General features: G+C 39.4%; 1 protein-coding gene across 1 annotated transcript in view; it reads right to left on the minus strand.

Annotated features, from left to right (window-relative positions):
- The window catches only part of LOC136883062 (persulfide dioxygenase ETHE1, mitochondrial), a 98,111-nt gene that overhangs the window by 59,575 nt on the left and 19,199 nt on the right, over positions 1-19,337 (minus strand). Inside the window, exon 2 of the mRNA XM_067155210.2 lies at positions 13,908-14,052. Coding sequence (XP_067011311.2) covers positions 13,908-14,052 — 145 coding nt within the window. The remainder of the gene's footprint in view (positions 1-13,907; positions 14,053-19,337) is intronic.

Genomic DNA, 19,337 nt, shown 5'->3' on the forward strand with positions numbered 1-19,337 from the left:
CGTTTGGTGAGGATTGCTCACAGTGACTGTGGCACCAAGCGGGTTAAACATTAGACGCAAACACCATTCAAAGAGTGTCACATTTCAAGAATCTACGATGCACTCACACAAGAATGGGATTCAGATGTAGAAATCTGATATTTAAAACATCTTGTGTACAATCGTGACCACTGAATCAAAAGGGTTGGGTGTTGCCAGTGATGTTTTACAGTGTCAAAAAATGGACATTAAAGGCTTCATCAATGAACTAACTGCAGGCCTTTGCAACATGGATGTATCGCGTTAAGTCTTAACCCTCGCAAAATGAAGGAAAGTAGACTATTTCAGTCACATGTTCATAAATGACATACATAACCCAATAAAATAGGTAACATGCATAATTTGCAAATAGTTTCAAAATGACTGAAAAAGAGTTCAAAAAAAGCTCAGTCAGACAATCTACCATGTGTGGATGCCCAATGGTGGCATCATTCTAGAAAAATAGCGACTATTTTGTTGTATGTCCGGCGCTCCCTTCTCGCTCCGCCAGCCAGCTACACGCGCGCCAAGTGTCATTCTTCTAGTCTCGACGCGCAGCCCTCAGTGCGCGTGCCTGAACCATCGTGTGTGTACTATAAAGAGGAACTCCCAGCCTGTCCAGATGCCCACTTGCCCCGGTGTCCAGCTCCAAAATACACCCTACGTCGAGCACGGAGGCTACTCCTCTTGAAAATGTGCTTCAGCCAGGTGGACTGAATTTCTGGCAGTACGAGGTCTCACCTCTGGTCACCGCTCCTCTTATTCCGCTGCCCATATCCAGTCATACTATTACATACCGTCATATTTCCTTAATTAATGCAAGCTCCCTTAGTTTCGCTAAGTAAGAATTCTTCCTACATTGAACTTGCTTTTATGAACTCAGCAAGGAAGGACTTTCCAAAACATTTATGTCAGTACTTCTGATAGTTTTCGACTATCGACTTTTCATATATCAAGGACTATCTTTTCAAGATAGAAGTGGATGTAAATACTGCAAACTTGTATATAGTGTACAAAAGATAGACTCTTTCTCAAGATTCCTAATTCATTTTGCTTCAAGTTAAATTTCAGTTTTATTTGTGTAAATAGTGTATTTTGCATTTGAAGCGAATAATAAAGTTGTGTTTTGTAAATCTCAACCTTGGTTACAACACAACGCTATGGCGACGAGGTAAAAAAAAAACCAAAACGCAACAAACACTCCAATTCATCGGCCCCAGTCACCAACTCTGTGACGACAGGATAATAACTTGCAATTCATCCACTCCTTCACAACGAGGTCCAGCAAACTCAGTGCCCTCATACACTTCGACATTGGCGACGAAGTCAATCAGTGCTCAGTGTGTCGCCCACTCAACAGACATTCCACAGCTCTCCTTGCTCTTTATTGCACGCATCTCGCCATGGCTACAGCTGAGCAACTCGCTACGGTATTCCAAGCCTTACAGCAGCAACAACAACAGTTTATGCAACAACAACAGGCAGCATTAATTCAGGCTATTCAAGCTATTTCTGTCTCTACACAGCCATCAGCTATTCCTCCGTTCTCTGCTTTTGATCCAGCTAAGGAAGAATGGTCAGTTTATTTAGCACGCTTACAACAGCATTTCATCTGCCATTCTGTCACAGATGATCAACGCTGCCGAGCACTATTTCTTAGTTCAGTTGGCAATGCTACGTGTGAATTACTACGTAAACTAGGTCCAGAAGAAAACCTTTCTGAGGTACCATTCGCACAGCTCCTGGCCCGTCTCACTGAACATTATGCCAAAGCTCCTCACATAGTGGCTGCTCGCTATAAATTTTTTCAGAGCAGAAAGCAACCCCATCAGACACATACTGAATGGATAACTGAATTGCGTGGTCTCGCTAAACCCTGCCAGTTCATATGCTCCAAGGACGGTTGTGGTTCACCCTACACTGATTCTCTCATTCGGGACATGGTAATTTTACATACTCCTGAGGACAAGATACGTTTTGACGCTGTCAAGCAGAGTAACCCTTCTTTAGAAGACGTCCAGCGTATTGCTACGGTTTATGAGCTTACTACCAAGACTGCCGCAGCCATAGCTTCTCCACGCGAAGTTGCTCAAGTCTCGACTCAGGCCCGCAAGTCCTCTGCTACAGTGAACCGTCCAGATAAGGCGCTCTCTACCAAGCATTCTCGCCAGGTTCCCTCTCGTAATGCTACAAGGAAGCCCAATTCTAAAAGCACCTCGAAACTTCTGCCTTCCTGCCGATGCTGTTTCAAGCATCATGAACGTCGTGACTGTCGTTTTTTCAAAGCCACTTGTGAACGATGTAATAAACTTGGACACATTAAGACTGTATGTCGGAGTTCGCTCCGCCCTGCTAAGACTCCTGCAGCACGCCCGAAGCATATACAGCCCCGCCAAGACATGGAAGTTGATCAGATCAATCTTATTCTTCCCACAAGGAATTCTCACAAGATCATCGTTCCTCTCTCATTCTCTACTCGATCTGTCGATTTTCAATTAGACACTGGATCACCTGTCTCTATTATTAATCTGGCTACCTACCATGACTTAGGTTCCCCTTCATGCTCGCCAGCTGACATCCAGCTTGTGACGTTTAACAAAAGGAAAATTGACATTAAAGGTCAAATCCAGCTTCAGGCTAGTTATAAAGGAATTCAGAAGGCCATTCCTCTTCTCGTAGTTAACAACTACACTGCATCCAACATTATGGGCATGGATCTATTTAACTTATTTGGTTTCCAGATACATGACAACATTAACGTTGTATCTACATTGCATCCTACTTCTGACGTTACCGATCTCCTAAAGCAGTTTCCTGAAGTCTTCGACTCTCAGCTCGGAACAGCAAAAGACTATACAGCTCACATACAGCTGAAATCCGGAGCTAAGCCTCGCTTCCTCAAAGCACGTCCAGTACCCCTAGCACTTCAAGACCCGGTCACGAAAGAATTAGAAAGATGGATACAAACTGGAATTGTGGTACCAGTTACTTCTAGTCAATGGGCTACTCCACTAGTGGTAATCAAGAAACCTGATGGTAATGTTCGACTTTGTGGCGATTTTCGATCTACAGTCAACGCACAACTCGACACAGATATCTTTCCTATTCCACGTCCAGAAGACTTATTCCATCGTCTCGCTGGTGGACAATTCTTCTCTCGAGTTGATCTTAAAGAAGCATATCTCCAGCTACTTTTAGACGAAGACTCTAAGAAATTTCTAACACTCAACACTCCTCTCGGACTGCTCCAGCTCCAGCGGCTCCCATTCGGTGTTTCATCCTCAGCGGCTATTTTTCAGCGCTATTTAGCTCAACTCACTGCCTCCATTCCCGGTTGTGCTAACTACCTGGATGATATTATTGTTACGGGAAAAGATCATCAGGAACATCTACACAATCTACGCCTCCTTCTCCAGAAATTGAAAGACAATGGCCTACGAGCGAATCTCGCTAAATTACATTCTTTCAGCCTCAAGTTCACTACCTAGGACATATCCTTGATAAGACTGGAATTCGCCCTAGTGCACAGAATGTCTCAGCTATCGTCAACATGCCAGCACCTCAGAACCTCAAGCAGCTCCAGTCCTTCATAGGCAAAGCGAACTACTATAATAAGTTCATTCCCCGCTTCGCTACAGTGGCAGCTCCATTAAACGCTCTACGTAAAAAAGGTGTTAAATTTCAATGGACTCCGCACTGCCAACAGGCATGGAAAACCATCAACAACGCCTTAATTCACTCATTTTCAGCCCGACAAGCTCATCACGCTAGCTACTGACGCTTCAGACTACGGTGTCGGTGCCGTTCTCTCCCAGAAGGATCGTCATGGACGGGAACGCCCCATCGCTTTCGCTTCGAAAACACTTAATGACCATCAACGTCGATACTCACAGATAGAGAAAGAAGCTTTAGCCATCATCTTTGGTATTCGCCGTTTCAATGAATATCTCTATGGCAACCATTTCCTGATCATTACTGATCATAAGCCTCTCGTACACTTATTCCATCCTGGTAATAAGATCCCTGAGAATTCCCTCAGAAAGCTTCAAAGATGGTCCATGTTCCTTTCTGATTATTCCTATCAGATTGTCTATCGAGCCACATCCCAGCATTGTAATGCTGATGCCCTCTCACGCTTACCAGTTGGTCCTGATACTGCCTTCGATTCTCAAGAATCTGAATGTCTTCAGTTGGACATAGAACTTGAAGATACTGTCTCCGGTTTTCCTATTGATGCTACCTGCATAGCTAAAGCTACGGATAAGGACAGTACACTTGCTACTGTGCTTACTTACATCCGCAACGGTTGGCCTCTTCAGAGCAATCTTCCTGCCCACCTTGCACCTTATCATCGTATGCAGCATCGTCTCACGACTCGTGCTGGAGTCGTACTCCTAGAAGCAGGCACCATCTTCCGAGTGGTTATCCCACTTAGCCTACAGAAACAAGTTCTCGAATTATTACACCAAAGCCATTGGGGTATATCCCGAACGAAGCAACTAGCACGTCAACACTGCTACTGGCCCGGTATTGACGCCGCCATCGAAAAGCTCATCCGTCATTGTGAACAATGTCAACTGAATCAGAACGCCCCGTCTTCTGATCTCGCTTCATGGCCTCCTGCTACTACTCCATGGGAACGAGTTCACATCGATTTTGCAGGTTCTTTCCTCAATTCCATGTGGTTAATAGTCATCGACTCACTATCGCACTTTCCATATGTAGTGGATATGCATTCGACTACTACGACCGAAGCTACCATTCGTGCTCTACAGAAAATATTTACTACAGAAGGCTTACCTCAAGTACTCATTTCGGACAACGGACCTCAATTTACAGCTACTGCTTTTAAGAAATTTTGTACATATAATGGCATTCGTCATATACTAGCACCGCCTTTTCACCCTCAATCTAATGGTGAAGCTGAACGCTTTGTCCAAACATTTAAGAGAAGTATGAAAAAAGCTGTCTCTTCAGGCTTAACTAAAGACCAAGCATTGCTCCAACTCTTAAGCAACTACAGAACTCTGCCCGGCGCTGATAATGTCACTCCTGCACAGAAGCTCCATGGACGACCTCACAGAACTTTACTTTCTCTGTTGCAGCCTCTTCCGGCCCAGTCTCAGACCTCACCAACGAAGTTCTCAGTCAACGACAAGGTCTACACCCGGACATTCAGGTCAAACCCACTCTGGATACCTGGAGACATCTGCAGATCTTTGGGTCATCGTCTCTACGAAATACAGACTACGGAGAAACGTATCTGCCGCCATCAAGACCAGATACGTCTGCGCTACCGCCCATGTCCAGTTATTGATTCTATTGCTCAGCCAGATAAATCTATTGCTGAACGAGCTTTAGACCATTTAATAACAATGGGTTCCTTTCAGGACGAGACAGCGCCACTCCGCCCGGTCCCAGCTCCGGACAATCCAACAGAGACATCAGCAGCTCCGGCCCAGCATCGCAGCCGCCGCCAGCGCCGCCGCCATTTCACGCCGTATTTAGGAGGGGAGGGTGTTGTATGTCCGGCGCTCCCTTCTCGCTCCGCCAGCCAGCTACACGCGCGCCAAGTGTCATTCTTCTAGCCTCGACGCGCAGCCCTCAGTGCGCGTGCCTGAACCATCGTGTGTGTACTATAAAGAGGAACTCCCAGCCTGTCCAGATGCCCACTTGCCCCGGTGTCCAGCTCCAGAATACACCCTACGTCGAGCACGGAGGCTACTCCTCTTGAAAATGTGCTTCGGCCAGGTGGACTGAATTTCTGGCAGTACGAGGTCTCACCTCTGGTCACCGCTCCTCTTATTCCGCTGCCCATATCCAGTCATACTATTACATACCGTCATATTTCCTTAATTAATGCAAGCTCCCTTAGTTTCGCTAAGTAAGAATTCTTCCTACATTGAACTTGCTTTTATGAACTCAGCAAGGAAGGACTTTCCAAAACATTTATGTCAGTACTTCTGATAGTTTTCGACTATCGACTTTTCATATATCAAGGACTATCTTTTCAAGATAGAAGTGGATGTAAATACTGCAAACTTGTATATAGTGTACAAAAGATAGACTCTTTCTCAAGATTCCTAATTCATTTTGCTTCAAGTTAAATTTCAGTTTTATTTGTGTAAATAGTGTATTTTGCATTTGAAGCAAATAATAAAGTTGTGTTTTGTAAATCTCAACCTTGGTTACAACATATTTTATGGCTGCAGAAATTTGCGGATCAAAAGTTACTTGGTAAGTGGCATCTTTTATATACGTACAGTGTCCTGTAACTCATACTAATAGAATAACAAGGAACATCAATAGAAATCACTCAAATCAACTTAATAATATATTTCTAGATTGTTTCCCACATTAGAAAATACACTAAATTTTCAGGCTTTCACCATTACTAAAGTAACAAGTCAGGCTTCAGCACTAACATAAACATATGGCTAGCATTAAGCCCCATTCACAATGCAAACATAACGTAACCTTAAAATTACTGTTAACTTAGAAGTTTGCAGCCATATTATCTGATGGAACCGTTCACAATGGACCAACGTAAACTTAACTGAGAGTCCATAAAATTAACGGACTGCAAACTCCAAGCTCTTGTGGTTAATTTTTGTTAAGTTAAAAAAACCAGCCAATCAGAGCAGAGGTAAACATTGTATTTTGTGCGCGATATAACGACTTCTTTCAATGAAACACTTGTAATTATCTTTCAAAATAATCTTTGTGCGTATGATAAAACGATAAAAGGATAAAGAATTATAAAGACGCTGTGCCGAAAGAGAATACGTGGAAATAAATAAATCTGATGGTAAATGGCGGGAGACAAGCTCGCAGCGCTGGCGACCAGGCGAGTCACAATCCCCGACATAGATAAAACAGTGCTCCTGTATATTTCTTAACATTATGACAGACTACTAGTTTACGAAAACGATATCATCCAAACATCTCACTGGAGTGTGATAGCTAGGCGCATAGATATTGGTAGAGGAGACCTTACACTTCTTTTTATTAGAAAAAGGGAATCAAATCGTAAGATAGTGTCAAACAGTTCAGGTTTCATCCGCATGTACAAAACAAACTGATGCGGGTCATTTCTTACAGTAGATTACCAAAATCGCCCTGAGATAACCTTCTTTGATTCAAGGGATGAACCCATTTTCTTCACCGTTGTTTAGTTCGCCTTTTCAGGTACACAGTTCCCAGGAGCAAAGCAAGAGATGTTTGAAGTAATATGAATTCTGCTACCACGTTGTTTGATTCCATCGAGGTATTAAAATATAAAACTGTAAGACAGTCTAAAACCCGACTTCCGTCCTAAATAACATGGCAGTGTTTTGACTGGCTGCTGTGTACTCTTTGCATTCATGTTACATTCTTCCATTGTGAATAACACAAATTTTACGTTAATTTTACCGTTACGTTTGCATTGTGAATGGGGCCTTACAGTACATGTTACAAGGAGATTCCCACCTTCCAATACTTGTCAGTTTCTTATAGCTAGTTTATTATTTACATAACATAATCCAGCTTACTCTCTGAGTATAATACTAAATAGAACATGTTTTGTTCCAATTATATATATAGAACATCTTCAGCTAAAAGATTTAACAAAAACTGACAAGACAAATGAAACACTTGTGATGATTATGATAAGATAAAATGTTCGTTCATGTTGGGATAAAAATTTCCAACAAGTCAATGTCCAAGTTAACGAATAAAATCGACGTAAGGGGTCTTCTTTTAAGGCTGGAGAAGTATATGCTTGTTGAATCTTGAAGGTAAAATTCAGAATATAAAAGATTTTCTTAAAATATGATTTTTGGGGGAACTCTTGAAAACAACCATAGTTGAAGTTGAATTTAAAGTTTGACTGTTGGAATAAGTCTGAAATGAGAAAGAAATTTAAATAAGAAGGGTGGTATTTTAAAGGAGAAAACCTTGTGAGCATATATATTGGTGAGGTGTGTAAGGATACGTGAAATGATTTACCTCAGTCGGTTGTGTTATGTTTTGCATCCTTCCTTATGCTCCTTTACGCCGTGTCGTCAGCTGAGTGAGTTTGTGTGTGTATGAGGAGCCTAGAAGAATCAGTATCATCTACACATTTGTTACTCAAACATTGTACATACTTTTATACATTATTATGTGTGTCAGGTTTTATTGTGTTCATTCTTAGTACCATAGCACTCAGTCCACAACCATTATGTATTTCTAGGACCTACTGAACTCCATCTGATACACTGTGTGTCTAAAATCATACTGAAATTGACCTACAACACAGAGCATCTCATTTGTACTTTTATACCCAGACTTTTTAGCATGTTGAGTGTACTTTTATTATATATTGCTCACCTATGTCACTCGTAATATTTCACTTTCATTTGCAACATTTTGAGTGCCATAGCACCTTGCCTAGTTCAACCACACATCATATTGTAAATGATGTATTCATAAGGTTCTTACTGCTTGGCAACATGTTTTAGGATTTTGTCAAATATTGTGTATGTTTAAATATGGCTGATGATGAACCAGAGTAGGGTTGAAACTAGTCCCATGTACTGTAAATAACGTTGTAAATACAACTATGTATTGAATAGGTGGAAAACTATCCTGTTTATAATTTATATTATGTTATCTCAGTTCAATATGGACCAACAACATGAAGTTCATAACCCTTGATTGGAAATTCTTGGCTTAAGTGAAGTGATTTTGGAGAGATCATGACGCATAATGAGAATACAATTATTTATTCTGGACAGTCTGGGGAGGATGCTGAATGGAGAAACGGAGTGGGTATATTGCTAAGTAGAACATCCAAGAACAGTTTAATTGGATGGAGTCCCATCTCAGACAGAATGATGACAGGTAGATTTCAAGGTAAAATTCGAAATGTAAAAAAACAGAAGTATCTGATGCCGACATGAAGGATCAACTTTATCAGTTGAATGAAACTATGAATAATATACAGTAAATAAAAAGAGATATTGCTATTATTATGGGTGATATAAATGTGAAGATTGGATGAAATAATGAGGGACTAGAACACGTGACAGGGAAACATGGATTAGATTAAATGAATGATAATGGAGAGAGATTTGTAAATTTGTGTGCCAGCCAGGAAATAGTGATTGGAGGGACAATCTTTCCTCACAAAAGGTGTCATAAGGTTACATGGGTATTGCCAGATCACAAAATAGAAAATCAGATCGACTATGTAGCTATTAGTAAGAAATTTAGATCATTGACAGATGTGAGAAATAGACGAGGAGCTTATGTTGGTAGTGATCATCATCTAGTAGTAGATGAGTTGAAATTGAAAATAAAGGCTGCATCGAAGAAGTCTGCAACTGGAAAAAAAAAGTTCAACATACAAAGGTTAAACAGTGAAAAGAGGAAAGAATTTAGTATGAAGTTGAAAAAAAGAAGTCCTTTCAAATCTCAAAAAAGAGGAAGAGTTGAGTGTGGAAAGAACTTGGAAAAATGTTAAGAACACTTACAGTATATACAAACATGTGAAAAAGTAATTGGTTATAGGAGCTATCAATAGAAAGACTGGATGTCTGAGGAAACATGGTACTTAGTTGAAAAACAAAAAGAGGCAAAAGCTATAGTAAACCAAAGCAGAACAAGACAGCAGAAGCCCAAAGGAAATATTCGGAAATTGACAAAATGGTTAAAAGGAGTGTGAGAAGCGATAAAAGAAGATGGGTTGACCAGCAGGCACAAACTGCAGAGGAAGCTGAGAAGAAGAGTGATATGAAACAACTCTACAATATTACAAGGAAGTTGTCAAGAGGAGGTTATAGGAAGAGTAAACCAGTGAGGGACAAGCAAGAAAATATGTTATCACAAGAAGAACAACTAAGAAGATGGCAAGAGTATTTTTGAGAAATAAAACAAAGATGATGGAATGAGCAGGAAATGCAAGAAGAAGTAAATGAAGGCTTAGATAGTGAAGACTCAAGAATAAAGCTAGATCCCCCAACAAGGCATGAAGTTAGGTCAGCACTGAAACAATTAAAGAATGGTAAAGCAGCAGGTATAGATAATATAGATCCAGAAATACTAAAAGTGGATGAAGAGGCCACCATTAATTTGCTGCCATCATTACTGGGTAAAGTATGGAAAGAAGAGAAAATTCCAGCTGATTGGAAAGAGGGCTTGATTGTGAAACTTCGCAAAAAAGGTGACACCATAGTGCATAAGAATTGGAGAGGAATAATAACACTACTGAGCATACCAAGTAAAATTCTCTCTAGAATAATTCCAAACAGAGTAAAGGACAATTGAACAGCGTCTTCGAAAAGAACAAGCTGGTTTCCATAGATAACGCAGCTGTGTTGATCTAATAAATATGCCAGGAATAATTCTAGAGCACAGTAATGAATGGCAGGCCACATTGTACTTGACATTCATAGATTCGAAAGAGCATCTGATTCAGTAAATAGGACCATAACGTGGAAGACCTTTGTGAAATATGGAGTACCGCATAAGATCTTGAATCTCATGAAGGCTATGTATGAAAGGTACCGATGCAAAGTAGTACACAAGGGAAAGCTCACAGATTATGTGAATGTCACAAGTGGAGTTCGCAAGGGATGCATTCTTTCACCAACAATCTCTTTAGTGGTCTCGATAATGTCATGAAAAAAATGTTTGGTGGAAGGAAAAGAGGAATACAATGGGGAATGGGGGAAAGACTGGAAGATTTAGAATTTGCAGATGATATTTGTCTTTTGTCTTCAAGAATTAGTGATATGAAACGTAAGTTAAGGATTACAGAAGGAAGCAGAGGCTGCAGGGGTCAATAAAAATGTTGGTAAGACCCAGGAAATGAGAGTAAATGCTAAAATTGATGAAAGACTGATTGTGGCTGGAGAAGAGATTGAAGAGGTTAAAACATTTACCTACTTGGGAAGTGTAGTGACAAGAGAAGGAGGGGCAGAAGAGGATGTAAGAGCCAGAATAAGGAAAGCAAATGGAGCCTTCATGGAGCTGTATACAGTGTGGAAGAATAATATTTCAATGAAAACAAAAATAAACATTTTCAATACAAATGTTAAATCAGTCCTCCTATATGCTTGTGAAACTAGGGGAAGGTTATATGAACTATCACTAATCTCTTACAGACATTTATAAACCGTTGCTTACGACGCATCATAAACATCAGATGGCGAGAAATTGTATCTAATGATGAGCTATAGAAAACAACAAACCAAGTTCCAGTCGCAGTGGAAATCAAGAAGAGGAAATGGATAGGTCATACTTTGAGAAAGCCAGCGGGATTTATAGAACACAAAGCATTGGAATGGAATCCGCAAGGGGCATGGAAGAGAGGTCGTCCTAGAAAGACCTGGAGGAGGACTATAGAGGAGGAGGCTCTTGAAGCAGGGAACACTTGGAAGGAAATTAAAGCATTGGCAAGTCGACGACCACAATGGAGACGTTTCATGGATGCCGTATGTACCAGTGGGAACGAGAGGAATTAAGTACCAGCTTTTGCCTGGTGTGAAAATGGGAAACCAGAGAAAACCATCTTCATGGCTTTTAAAGATAAAAATTTCATGATGTTCCATATTGAACTGTATCACAATTAAATTGAAAGAAGAAATATTGTAGTTCAACCTATTCAATACAAATAGGTATCTGGCCAACTATTTCCAGAATCTTCTGAACTGTGAACCTCCTGAAGTTGGATTACTGTTTGGAAAGCCTCAATTCAAGTTGAAGGATTCATTACCACCAAATAAGAAAGAAATTAGGGACATCATTAAGCAACTAAAAAACAACAAAGCTCCTGGGAAATATTCAATTGCTGCACAGTTATTCAAATTTGCAGGTGAAAATATAGTGGAAAAACTAGAGGAATTATTCGCTTTTATTTGGGAAAAAGAAGTAATACCAAGTAATTGGAAGAATGCACTCATCTGGATAAACAAATTGGTGAATACCAGGCCGGGTTCAGGAAAGGGTGTTCATGAGCTGAGCAGATTTCTTTTCTAAAATCACTTATAAAAATAAGATCAATGAGAAATCAGAAGAGGACAATCATAACTTTCGTTGATTTCAAAAAGGCATATTATTCCACAGATCGTGGAGTGCTCATGAATGTTCTGCAGGAATTTGGAGTGGATGAGAAATCTCTGGCCATAATTCGACGATCTCTTACAAACACCTTTTCTCAAGTCAAATTTATGGGCGAACTCTCAAATCCGTTTGAGATAAAAACGGGTTAGAGGCAAGGAGATGGCCTTTCTCCACTGCTCATTAATTGCATTTTAGAAAAAGTTATTAGGGAACGGAGGTTGAGAATGAATGAAAATGGAATGAAGAATGGGGTAAAGATAGGTTGTGAAAAAAATGAGATGATGTTGGACAGCCTTGCCTTCGCAGACGACGTTCTATTACAGACAACCGTCAAACAGCCAAGAAACAAGTTGAAGAACTATAAAATGTTGCAGTCATAACAGGGTTAAGAATCTCCTTAAAAAAAAAAAAAAAAAAAGAGCATTCATAGATTCTATTTTTAAAAAGGCGACACGGACAAACTTGTTACACTGTGTGGGAATATTTAGCATGTGAAAAAATGTAAATATCTGGGAGAAATAAATACTCACCCCCAATGGAGATGAAAAGGAGGAATTAAAGGAGAGGGTGGAGTTGGCATTCAGACTATGTCATGACACCTGTAAGTCCAAGTCCCTCTCAATCAGGCCAAGTTAAAACATTACTGCACAGTGGTTAGAACTGAGTGCCTTTATGGAGCAGAAACCTTGACAAGGGTGGCTGACCCAGTCCTTGTAAAAAAAAAAAAAAGAGAAGATTCTTACGAAAAATCTTAGGCCCAAGAAAGTTGACGAGTGACCCAAACACATTCTCTGGTTAAGATCGAATATGGAGCTCTACAAGACAGTATAAAGAATCACGACTGTGGTGAGGAAAAGGAGACTGAAGTTTTATGGGCATATCTTAAGAATGAACCCTAAGAGATTGGCCAACAGGATACTTCTTCTGCAGGAAAAGTGGAAGAAAAAAACAACTGGGATGGCTTACACAGGTGCACAATGACTTGGAAGAAATAGGTATCAAGGAGGAGAATATAAAAGATAGGACATCATTTAGGAAGAAGAATGAGGGATGCGTCTGAAGAGCAACATGTGAAGCCACGGAACATCTCGGTGGAAGAGCAAGCAAGAAGAAGTCAAAGACTCAAGAATCTTTGGTGAGAGTGTAAAGAGAAGGGTATCAGTCAGTGTGACAGAAGGAAGATTGTGTAAATGTGGCCCACAGGTGGCCGTATCGATGAATAAATAAATAAATAAATAAATAAATAAATAAATAAATAAATAAATAAATAAATAAATAAATAAATAAATAAATAAATAAATAAATAAATAAATAAATAAATAAACAAACAAACAAACAAACACTGAACTTGACCTATGGTATCAAAACATGCACACTCGCAAAAAGAGACTTGTCAAAACTGCAGGCATCAGAAGTGAAGTTCCTGAGGTCCACTAAATAGGAGACCAGGATGGACAAGTTAAGAAATGAGGAAGTGAGTCAGGAAGCTGGGATTAAGAATCCTCATTAAACAGTCGGCACTTCCAGTCTATGGTGAACAAGAACAGCTCAAGTGCATTTGGAAAGAAAGGTAGAAGGAAGATAAATGATTAGGAGACCAAGAACCCACCGAATGGATATGGTTAAGTTCAGCTAGGTGAAGGTCACTGAATTATGTCATGAAATAAAAGACATTCTTACATAGAGAAGTGTGGAAGAGATTAACTGAACTTGGAAAAAAGGAATATTCTATCTGGATAATTGAAACTGTACACACTGGTAGACTCAAATGACAAATACTGAATTAAAATATGGCCACTCACTTGCATACTTCAGTCTAAGCCCCAACTCCTCGATTAGCTTGGCATCTCTCTCAGCCATCTCCAAGACAGGGTCGATTATAACAGCCTCTCCATCCACAGTATCTGCCAGGAGGTAGGTATACGTGCAGCTCTCTCTGTCAAACAACTAACAAGACAATACGATGAGCACTGCTGCATTCATATGAAAATATACAATTTTTAAAAAAAAGTCAGAATCCATCAATATATTATAATACCTCAGTGAAGAGAGAGAACACAGAAATCTGTAATAAAAAGAAAACCATAGAATCCAGATTCCAGGAAATGGAAACAGCTTTTCTATAAACAAAAAATTAATTTATATAATATGTCTCCTGGAACTGCAAAATCCAACAATATACAAAAATAAACACACTGGAAACACTCTTCACATCAGACACATTCAATCTCCTACACATAAAGAAGCAATTAGAAGTTGAACAGAAAATCGTGAGAAAGGATCTAGGATCAAGAACCGAAGGGTGTATGTTATCCAAAACCCAACACAGAAATCTACAAACAAATCATCAATATCACTAATACAATGTGTGTGTGAAGAATCCAATTTTTGGAACACCTAGAAAGAATGGACCCATACAGACTATCAAATCAAATTCACACATTCCTGAAAAAACAAGGCTACTAGACCAAACAGAAAAAGACATTCAAGAATTAGGATTGCCAAATCTACACGACCCAGGTGTAATCACAAAAATCACACAAATATGGGATTTTGAGGAAGAAGAGGGAAAGACCACACAACATACATGGTAGGAGCAATAGAAACACACCGTTTCGTGTATAAAAGATTACTGGGCTGAAAGAAAAGCCAACAAATGTTGATTCCAAATGGTCCTAAGCAACCCTATCACATAGAAGAATATTACAAGCAATTGCATCTGTTAAAAAATATGACCATAATAAGAGCTATTTACTCCTCTATTGACTTGTATAATCTCATAAAAAACTATTTAAAACAAGATGATGAAAAGATCCGCCTTGCCAATACTCAACCTTATTTACTAAAAACATCATACAATTTTCTTCCTCAGCGACAATATAAATCAGGGCACAACAGATCCCAGGCACTAAATCTGTCTTTGGTGCCCTTTTGTTTGACCTGAGTATAATGTCCCCCTTTATATATTTAATTCCCAGTCTGGTATCGCTGAACTATTGCAAAGCAATGTAATAATACATAACCCCTTGACACTCCATACTTTTTTTTTTTTTTTTTGCTTTACGTTGCACCGACACAGATAGGTCTTATGGCGAAAACTCCATATCATTTACCAAACTCGGCCGAATAAGAGAATGAGGCTAGGTAATGGCGGGAATCTAGGTAAGTATGGGCGATTTCTGCTTTGATATTAATGTTATTAGCATTTTAAATCATAATCAAGGCTGCATTATATAACAATAGAGAAAATTATGTACGGTCATTCTGGTGTTGAAAAACCTCTCATAAAGAAAGCATTACCGACATAGAAATAACTCAATATTATACTTCTCATGTAAATGATGCTAATAATGTCCTATGTTTACATCTGGACTGGCGTCCTGCAAACGCAAATTGTGGATGTTTAACTTCAGTGTCCATGACTGTGCTAACGAGGAGGGGTACATGTTCCTGTGGAATGAGACAGTGGCAAAGAGACGTAGTGACGAAATTGTTAGATGTATTATGAAGTACTTACAAATCAGCAATGCTATCAATGCAATGAATGTTGTTGTGCTCTCAGACAACTGTGTGAGGCAGAACAAGAATTGGAACATTATCGCTTTCTGGCACCATCTAGTAACCAGTGGTCAATTTGATTCTGTGGAGCACTGCTTTCATATCCCAGGCCACACTTTGCCGCCTTCAGACAAGGATTTCTCTAGAATCGAGAAGTTCAAGAGAGCTCACTATGGAAATGCTCCTTTACCATCAAAATAGAATCTCTTTTGCTGTTAAATTATTTTAACAGAGCTGTTATTGTAAAGTGAAACAGAACGTACTCTTGTAGAATTTATTTGCATATGTTGACAGCATAAGCTCCTAGACATGTGCATGGACACAAATGGCACAATAAAAATGTCTGGTAAAGTATGGATTCTTCTTCTTCTTTCATGACCCCATAGGATCACTTTAGTCAGTTCATCATTCAGGTCTCTTTGAAGGGATTGTTCGGGCTTTGCGGTCCTTCCAGTACTTCTTCAGATGCTCTGATCTTCATGCCCTTTCCTCGGTTGAAAATATGCGCGTTGTTGGTTTCTTTCATGTAAGGGTAAAGCGGAGGTTTGTATTCTTGAGTTTTGTATTCAATTTTATCTTATTTGTGGTGTCTTCTGTTGTAAGGCCTATTTCCTTCAGATCCTCTCTTACTTCTCTGATCCATACATCCTGTTGTGGTTTTTTTGAGACGAGACTGTGTTGTACTAGTTGTTTCAGAAGTCTCGAATCCTACATCCTCATGATATGCCCAAAGAATCCCAGTCCCCTCTTATGCATAGTATCTGTAATGGGTTCTAGCTCTTTGTACACGACTTTGTTAGGTATTATTTGCCACCGTCCATCTTTCTGATATTTTTTGTTGATGCAGGTTCTTCCAATCCTCCTTTCAATTTTCTGAAGTCTGTCACTCTGTCAGTTGCTTTTTGGTCATTTTCATTGTTGATTAGCTGGGTAGGATCTATTTTTCTTTTAGTTTTAAGGGCTTGATTTAATTTTTATTTTAACTACATAGTGATCTGTCTATTCCTTGGAGGACTTTGATGTTATAGATCTCTTTGTGGTGGTATTTGTCCATGCAGATGTGATCCAGTTACCATTCTCCTTTAGTGTAGTCAGGGTGTTTCCACGTTTTGAGTTTTTGAGGTTTTCTCTTAAAACATATAGATTTTGAGATTAAGTTATGGTTTCTACACAGGTCAACTAGTCTCTCTCCATTTTTAATTGTTTTCTTGTGTGCTGGCCATTTTCTGATGATGTCGCGGTATTTTCTTTCTCTGCCTAGTTGAGCACTGAAGTTGCCTATTAATAATTTGACATAGTGTTTGGGGATGTTATCTAGGGTCAGGTCCAATAGGTCCCAAAATTCTTCTGTTTCCTCATGGTCTTTTGAGGAGTTGTTTTTATCATTAGTGGGAGCATGGGCATTTATTATAGTATAGATTTTATTAGATGCCTTTAAAGTGAGCACTGAGAGTCGTAGACACTGTGATTTGAATTCTTGACCTGAGTTTATTATTTTACGGCTGTCAAAAACATATCAGATGTAAGGCTTTTCAGGCGTTTGCTCTATTAACCAGCGTTTTCGTCTTAGGTTTGACACTAGACTCATCAGGGTGGGATGTGTCAGACCCTACCGACTGACACTGGGGTGTATGCAGGTGAACTTAGCAGAAGCCCTTATAAGAGGCACAGTCTGATAACTGCATACGGGAGATAAATCTCCACAATGGAATTATTGCCCGCCTAGCAATTCCGAATGGAAAATTCTAAATTCCCATGGAGGGAATTAGATATTTTTCACCAATAGAGCATGTCAAAAAAGTGTCAGACCTAAGATGAAACGCTGGTTAATAGAGCAAACACCTGAAAAGCCTTACATCTGATATGTTTTTGACATTTTTGACATGCTCTATTGGTGAAAATATCTAATTCCCTCCATGGGAATTTAGAATTTTCTATTTGAAGGCTGACCAAAAATCCTGCTCCAAATTGTGGGACATTCTTCATCACTCTCTTCCTGGGTATACCTTTATAAAGTCTGTACCCTTGAGCCCTCGAGATTCCAAGGCATCCTGGTCAGTGTTTCTCATTTCCTGTAATCCCATGATAAGAATTTCATATTGGTCCATTATCACATTCAATTTTACAAAGTATACATTTATTATTCACCTATTCAATACCTACAATACCACGTTTTGTGGTTACATAATCATAAAAGATTAAAAAGTTGTGGACATGTTTCGCCCTTCTTATTGGGCATCATCAGTACTTTAGTTAATCTTAAAACAAACAATTTTTTTAAGAATGATTACATTATTGAGTAGATAAGAAATTTGACATGGGAAGTACGAGCACATGATAAAATTATTGTAGTATATTTTACAATATTGTCTAAAAAATTATTTGTAATAAGAAGTTTTTAAAATTGGCATGTGTTTGGAACTGAAATGGATCCTTTTCTTAGTAAAAGTCAGTAATTAATGACTTGTAATTGGTCCATTATGTCGGTGATCACTTTTAGTTTACCGGTTTGCATGAGTAAGTTTATATTGTGTGTAGAGAAGTAGGTTATCTGCTTTAGTTTGATTCTTGACTGTCTCGTTCGTGTATGTGGTACTGGGGTATTTCCGTGGCTCTGACTTCACGGTATCTTTTAAGTGGCAGCCTACCGTGTCCGAATGCTGCCTTCACCGAACTCTTGGTTCAGCCAGTGGAATATTTCTTAAAAGACCTTCCATGGTTGACTGTCAAGATGTCACCTGGGTGGGACTAGGTCCCGAATTACAACTCTGGATGTAATCCAGTGAGGTGATAATGAGGCCGCTCCTCTGGAGTACAGGTGCCTTCTGCAGCCATCCCTAACCTGGAGAACAGACGCTGCATAATGGATTCCGGTGGGATTTTCTCAGTCGCCCAAAGCCGCCAACCCCCTTAGGGAGTCAGGTTATTTCCCGCTGCCTAACACTCGGCGTTGGCAGTTTTACAGCTGGGTGCCAGACCAGCAAACCCTCCTCCTTTCTCATTCCGGACTTGGGATTGTTCTTTGTATCATTTTTTTTAGATCGGTAGATAGATAATGTTCAAGCTTTAAAGTTATTAATCCTTTAACATGTCAGACTAATACATACAAAGGAATTTTACAATTCAGTGTTGTTGACAACAATATTCACTTTGCTATTTACATTTTACAATTTACAAGTTTCTTAGAACAGTATCAAAATATAAATATGCAACAACTGACTAGTTTGATAAATTTGTATACATAGTGGCATGTCTTATTTAGGTCAGTGTGCTGCTGTCTTTACATTTTGTGAAAATCTGTTTTGTATAAAACTATAAAACCACAATACCTATTGCTATTACTGCCATGGTTTTTTTTTTTTTTTTTCAGAAGGCAAGATGTTAACAATGCCAGAACTAGAAAAATTGCCGGGGCTCCTAGGTTTAGTACTAGCTCCTAGAATTAAAAACATTTGTCAAGGCCTGATATAAACTATTACCGATATAGACTGAGTATTGGCAAGGCAAATCTTTCCAGCATCCAATTTTAAATAGTTTTTTTATGAGATCAACTGCATCCTCACAATCTAAAGACTTAACACAACATGTTGAGGAATTGTGATGTCATTAGATCTGACTGTGTGAACACAGACAGTTGTTACACAATGCTAGTGGCTTTTCATCACACTGACACA

This window comes from Anabrus simplex, chromosome 11 (genome assembly GCF_040414725.1).
Source record: "Anabrus simplex isolate iqAnaSimp1 chromosome 11, ASM4041472v1, whole genome shotgun sequence".
NCBI lineage: Eukaryota > Metazoa > Arthropoda > Insecta > Orthoptera > Tettigoniidae > Anabrus > Anabrus simplex.